Source organism: Rhamphochromis sp. 'chilingali' (assembly GCF_963969265.1).
Source record: "Rhamphochromis sp. 'chilingali' genome assembly, chromosome: 16".
Taxonomy (NCBI): domain Eukaryota; kingdom Metazoa; phylum Chordata; class Actinopteri; order Cichliformes; family Cichlidae; genus Rhamphochromis; species Rhamphochromis sp. 'chilingali'.
Genome location: NC_137943.1, coordinates 10,331,633 through 10,338,708, shown reverse-complemented (window position 1 = coordinate 10,338,708; position 7,076 = coordinate 10,331,633). Strand labels below are relative to the sequence as shown.

At 38.8% G+C, this 7,076-nt stretch overlaps 1 protein-coding gene across 1 annotated transcript; it reads left to right on the top strand.

Annotated features, from left to right (window-relative positions):
- Nucleotides 1–1,619: 1,619 nt before the first annotated feature.
- On the top strand, nt 1,620–3,295 carry LOC308413048 (angiopoietin-related protein 3-like; the record flags this gene model as incomplete). The annotated part of the gene is made up of 3 exons (XM_080907833.1): nt 1,620–2,126; nt 2,388–2,498; nt 3,248–3,295. The coding sequence occupies 3 exons, from the start codon at nt 1,620–1,622 to the stop codon at nt 3,284–3,286; spliced, it is 657 nt and encodes a 218-aa protein (XP_080763959.1). The 3' UTR covers nt 3,287–3,295.
- Between the last annotated feature and the right edge of the window lie 3,781 nt (nt 3,296–7,076).

The following is a 7,076-nucleotide window of genomic DNA, read 5'->3' as shown; positions in this document are numbered from 1 at the left end:
GTGTGTGTGTGTGTGTGTGTGTGTGTGTGTGTGTGTGTGTGTGTGTGTGTGTGTGTTTCATGTATTATTGATGTCGGGGACCTAAATCTCTTACGGGGACATTTCTTCTTTTGGGGGGACGTGTAGAGTAAAGAATTGGTGGAACAGGTGTTTGATCTTCGGTGATGTTACACATCTATACGGCCTTTCAAAACCACAGAGTTGTTATTAATTGATCCTGTGTAATTTGGGTCATCTTTTAAAAAACAAATTACAAATAGACCCACCATACTACTGCAACAACAAGAGGGGACCAGCCACGACCTTATTTAAAGGTTAGTTCAAGGCATTCTCACACTGTCCTGGCTCAGAGGAAAACATCTTTAGAAAGATTAAATGAAATAACGACTTTTAAGAGGCATTAACATTTCTGTAACATTTCTGGATTTCTGTTCAAACGATTTTTTTATACTTTGTTTCCAAGGAGCCCGACTTTCTTGCCATTTCCTATGCTGGTCTTGAGCAACAGTTCACGTTTTCTGAAAGTCTTTCAAAGTTTTTCTTTGTGTCTGTTTGTTTGTTTGTTTGTTTGTTTGTTTAAGTCACTTAACACTGACTTATAAATCTTTCAAGCACAGACAAAAAATACACCAAATTATATCTTTAGGCACTTTGCTAATAGTTTCCAGTGAAAAGACATTTATTTACATTTCTTTAGTTTTCTAAAATTTTCTTTTGCATTTTCTTCTTAAAATGAGAGGCATATAATGGTGTTTTATGTACCAGCAAGGTGATTTTCAAAGAGCTATTAGCTGAAAGCTTAGCAGATCTCAGCATGGTGTGCAGGCTGTCCTTTAAAATTTTAAACTGGACAAGTGGAAGACAAAAGAAGAAGTGACAGGCCTAACAAACTATCTACAGCAGATTAATGCCCTTAAGAAATAGGAAAAAATCCATCAAAGACCTGACACAGCATCTGACAGATGGATCTGGACTTTCAGATGATCTATTTACTGTTCACTGAAGCCTCAGAAATGGTCTCAGTGAAAGGGTGTCTGTGAAGAAGCTTAAAAACATACCTGGATAGAAAAACACATAATAGAAAGGTATCAGTCGAGGATTGGTGACTAAGAACCAAATAAATCCAAAGATCTTTGAATGTTCTTCAAGAAGCTGGGAGAACTATTGCTGAAGACTACTTAAAGAATTGTTTGGGGATTTCAGACTGTGCTGATGAATAAAGGCAGTCATTTCATTCAACTTTGTTAGAATTGTAAAATCTCTGTATTTTCCCATTTGCACAGGTTTTCACAGTCCTGTACGCTAGCTTCAAACATCACATCTATATAATTTATAGATGTATTATATATAGATTTAGCAACAATTATGATTTTTGTGTTATTCTGTGAATGAATGCTGTTGTATCATCCCAAGTGACGATAACACTTACATACTAATCTTTAAAATTTGAATAAAGCATAAGTTCCAAACAGACTTTCAACAGTCCCTGAGAGGAGAAAACTACATTCTGTAGAAAGATGTTGATTCAGCTAATGTGGTAATCATTAATCTGATATCAGACAGAGTATAAAGCTCTGGATCTTCACTCAGGAACTCTTCATCCCGTCACAGAGCGAGGTATGAGAATAACACGAATTGTTTTTGTGTTTGCCCTGGCTGCTGCTTGTGTTCCTGCCCTCTGTGGCGAAGAGGAACCTCCGGTCCTCCACCTCGAGGCTCCTGCTGAAAGTCAGTCCCGCTTTGTTGCTTTGGATGACGTGTATCTCCCGGCAAATGGCCTCCTCCAAATGGGTCAGAGCCTGCGGCAGTTTGCACAGAAAACAAAGGGACAGATAAATGATATCTTCCAAAAACTCAACATCTTCAATCGCTCTTTCAGCCAGCTGTCAGTGCTGGCCAGCGAAATCAAGGTGACAGAAGAAGAACTGAAGAGTACTGTTACTGTGTTAATGGCCAACAATGAAGAACTCAGGGGCTTTTCTGAAGAGATCAGCTCCAAGATGAACAGTATCCTGCAGGAGAAAAGTCAACTGCAGAATAAAGTGGAGGGCCTCGAGGAGAAACTGAGCAGTCTGTCACTTGGCCTTGTGCCGAGTGAACGAGCAGCAGAGATCAATAGCCTTAGGGTGAGTAACCCGTTGTTAGAAAGAAAACCTGCACTTGATGTTTCTGTCCTTTGCTGAGGTAAAAAAAAAAAAAGATCACTGCAACAGTATTGTGCAACAATAAACTCTAAAATAAATCAGACAACCTTTATGCTTTTTGGCTACTACAATAATCTTTGTTTTCCATCTATTCTCTCAGTGTTTGAATGCTGTTATACAAGCTCACAATACTATATTATTATTAACAATCATTCTTTTTTTTCAACATTCATCCCTGATCAGGAGGTGATCCAGAGCCAGGAGCAAAGCATTACACAGCTGCTGAAGGCCGTGAGGGAACTGAGTGACCAGCTCATCTACCAGAGGAAAAAGATCAATATTCTAGAAGAAAAGGTAAATAATAGAGACCTCAGTAAAAATGAATGGCATCTTATGATTGTTTTGTTTGGTGGTGACTCTTCATCCATAACAAATGTGCATAACGCTGGGAAGGGTTTAGCTAACTAAGAAAATAAAATGCATGATTCACCTCCTGTCGTCACTTCAGTCAGAGTGAATACATTCCACTCAAACGCAACTTTAGTTGTAATCATCTCCAAGTACCTGGCAAAAGCATCTCTAAAGCAGCAGAAGATCACACTGGGGGGTCTACCCTGTTAGCTAAGAACAGGAAATGGAGTCTACAATTCAACAAACTCACCAAAATTGGACAATAGAAGATCAGAAAAAGGTTGCCAGTTCTGATGAGTCTCGATTTCAGCTGCTGAAAGCAGCGTGAAGCTCATGAGAGCATGGATCCATCCTGCCTTGGGTTAATGGTTAGATATGGTGGTGGTGTAATGATGTGGGGGATGTTTTCTTGGCACACTTGGGGTGTTTTGTACTGACTGAGCATTGTTTGACTGTCACAGCCTAAGTATTGTTTCTGACCATGTCCATGAATTATACTGTGATATGTGCGCACATACAAGCATGTGCAGCCTCCAGTCTCCAAATCTAAATCTTACTGAGATGCTGATCATCTGAGCCAGTGCTGTAGTGCTTTATACATTTCACTGAAAAAGCTTTTGAAGATTTCTACATAGAGTCAGTGAGAAGATTTTTTTCTGCAAGCCAAAGGTTTTTCTGACAATTTTCCACAGCTGACAGCCAACATGTTAGCTAGCCCAGGAGACCATTGAGAAGATGCCAGAAACCTTCAGCGCTGAAGCTCCAACACTCACCCCTTACCTGACCTCAGGCTCTACCAGCAGGACCAAAACAATCAATAATATGGATAATGAAGCTTAAGGTGATGTTGTGAGCGACTTAATGGTTTGATATCTGTAATGTGTTATTAAAAACCTGAAATATTCAATCAGACCTCGAATGCTCATCATTTACAAGCGTGTCCAGGATATTTCCTGTGGTTTTCAGCATGTCATTAATACAGTTTCATGAGAGAACTGTGCAAATAAGGGCTAAATGAATGCGATTGATAAATATAGACTCCGCTACTAACAATTACAAAAAAGAATAAGACCTCTAAAGATAGTTATTTATCAGTAACGGGTTATTGGTTAATTTAACACATACAGTATGAAATTGTCACCAGTCACAATATCACCACATTGTTTGATTTGTACATCCCAAATTTGTGTAATACTGTATACAAGGCAAAGAAAAGCCAAAAATCCTGTCTGGGAGGTGTGAGGCATTAAGTAGTGCAAACTAATTATTGTTTGATGAAGTACTCGATGAATCAGGGGAGCTCTACTTCAGAAAAACAAAATAGCGCTCCGTCATTACCGAAGGATCATTACTCATTTATTAATGAGTGGTGACCAGCCAAAAAAGGTTTTAAAAACCGTGCAAATATAAAAGCTATAAATTTAAATCCCCTCTTCTCTATGTTTTCAACTTAGACCATGGAGCAAGAGAAAGGATGGTTCAGTAAATTTTGATCAGTAAAAGTATGAAAATGGTTTTGGAGATTATGGAGGTGAGATTTTACAGAGAAAATAAATTCTCAAATTCCACATTTGATTCTTATCATCATTACTATCATTATCATGTAATTTTATAATCTCTGTGACTAACACAGGGTGCCTGCACCCCTGTGAGCATCTTTGTCTGCGTCACTTTTCATGTTTACTTGTTAAACCATGTTGGCTCTGAGCCTCCAAATCTCTCTCTCGTGCACACAGAGGAGTTCTGGCTTTGTCTCAGGAGGATTCAGTCTCTATCCTCTTCAGGCAACTCTGTCCTTCACATAGATCTGGAGGACTTGAGACAGAACAGATGCTTCATCGAATACAGATTTTTACCTTGATGGGCCAACAAGCAACTACACCATTCACCTCACGCACGTGTCTGGAAATCTGCCTGACCCATGAACAACCTCACAGGCGTGATGTTTTCCACAAAGTATAGGAACCATAACAACCATCAGGACACCAGCTGTGCCCACCAGAAAACCAGTTGGTTACAGCAGATGCACATGTAATACCCATGTTTTATTCCCATGGGATTTGCATCCCATGTGAATAAACTGAATGAGATAATAGGAATAATGAATGCTTGTTGTCTACTATTGTCTTCACAGTATGCGCTTTCTATCATTTTCTAAGTGGATGCTGGTTCAGCACCTGTGGAGACACTAACCTGAATGTGAGATATCTTCACATGAAACTAAAGGAGTGGACTGAATGTAGGAGAGGGATCCAGGGGATGTCAGGTAAGAGGCGTCTTCTTTCAAATTGACCCAGATCTCCATCTATCATGTGGCACCTCCCAAAAATTGACTTCCCCTGAATCAGACGTCCTTCCTGCATGTGACAAATAAAGAACCTTGAACTTGAACTGAACTTGAACTTCTCTGATCTGATCCATTTCTATAACAGGGTCATGTCTGTTCTTAATTCAGTGCCATCTGAGGTGCTGACAATCACGGCATCCAATACTGATTTTTGTCATTGGCAGCAGCGATTCCTCCAGGTTTCCCCAAATCTCTTGATTTTCTCATTTACTGCAGATGGTGAGAGTCTTCACAGTTTCCACAATTTGTCACAGAGTTTTACCCAGTGTGTTACTGACCTGTCACTAATTAACATAATTAGTTGCAAAATGTTCCTCCAGCTGTTTCTTTCCGATACCACATATGCTTACAGCTTTTTCCTGCCCCGTTCCCAACTTTTTTAGAAATGTTGCTTCCATTAAATTCAAAATGAGCTCATGTATTACTTAAAATTATACATTTACTCCATATGCATACTTGATATGATTTTATTTGTGAATAAAATGGGGTTTAAGAGATTTGCAAATAATTACATTCTGTTTTTATTTATATGTTACAAGGATCAGATCATAGAGAAGAAACAGTCACATATGAACAGTTTTTATATTGGGTCACATTTACTCACTGACCCCTGACAATTTGGGAAGGATCCCTTGACTGGATCATGACATAGAAAGGAAAAAGTTGGATGCATATATGAGGCTCCACAATCTCTTCTTGAATTGTTTCTATATGTTTTTCATGCTGACCTTTTTTATGTAACAAGAGCAGCATCTAAAAGTGTCAGCTTTTGTTGTGATTAATAGGTTCCTTGTTTGATATATTTGTTATTATCACAAAAATCAAATAACTGTTATAGAAGACTTTAAAAACTGGAATTTATTCACTTCTGAAATGCTAAACGCATAAATTTTTGTCACTGCTGTTGTCAGAATTGTAATGGATTAAAACTGTGTTGGAGAAAAATTGAGAGCTTAATTTTGCTTTATATATAAGAGTCGTTACAGATGAAGTAGAATTGTTGGAGGAAATCCATATAATTTAACAACAGGCATCATTTTGTGGAGTTGTAAGGAAGAAAAGTTGTTCTGACATTTTGACTGGTGGGATATATAAATATAAACAGGCAAACCAAACACTAACATGAATTTGTATCAACTTACAGGAAATGGGTACACGAAGCTTTTATGGAAGGAAAGAATGTGTTTACATGTGACACATTACAGTGAGAACAATGAACTGGATGAGAGCGAGCATGAGTAAGAGTATCCTGGAATCAGGTCTGAGGACAAATGAGGAGATCCGAGGTTAGCTGAGGGTCATACATATATAATGTGCGTGTGTAGTAAATGAAGTGTGTTCAGGTGCTTGGAGAGGATGTTATGCAGTGAGATGTAAGGTACCAGGATGCAATGATACTCTAAAAGTCAAATAATATAAATATCATATCCAACTCTGTTTCATAAGCTTCTCATACAGGACATTCAGTGTCACACACACTGAAACTCTTAACCATATGATTGCCTGATTTTGTTGCATGAGTCTGAGAAAACGGTAACATTTTGGTACCTTTATAGCACACTGTTACCCTGACGCAACAAACTAATTTCTGGTAAGGGGTGGGAGGAGGGGCCAATTTGTTTGATATATCAACAAAGACCTCAAGCTCCCATAAAGTAAGGTGAATTTTTTATGTCTCCCATTAAACAAATAAATAATTAAATCCATGCTGTAGTGGTTTTAATATTTAATGTATTTTTTTGCATTGTTTTAAGTAAGTACATTTTAAATAACTTCAAAATAAATACATTTTAGTTGGATTTTCACATTTTTTCAGTAACAAAAAAATAAAACAGAACCCAAATTTATGCAGACAAAACAAATAAATGTCCATCCATCCATCCGCTTATCCTTTTCAGGGTCGCGGGGGGCGCTGGAGCCTATCCCAGCTGTCATAGGGTGAAAGGCGGGGTACACCCTGGACAGGTCGCCAGTCTGTCGCAGGGCTAATACACAGGGACAGACAACCATTCACACTCACTCGCACATTCACACCTAGTGACAATTTGGATTAATCAATTAACCTATCCCCACAAGCTGCATGTCTTTGGACGGTGGGAGGAAGCAGGAGTACCCGGAGAGAACCCACGCAAACACGGGGAGAACATGCAAACTCCACACAGAAAGACCCCGGC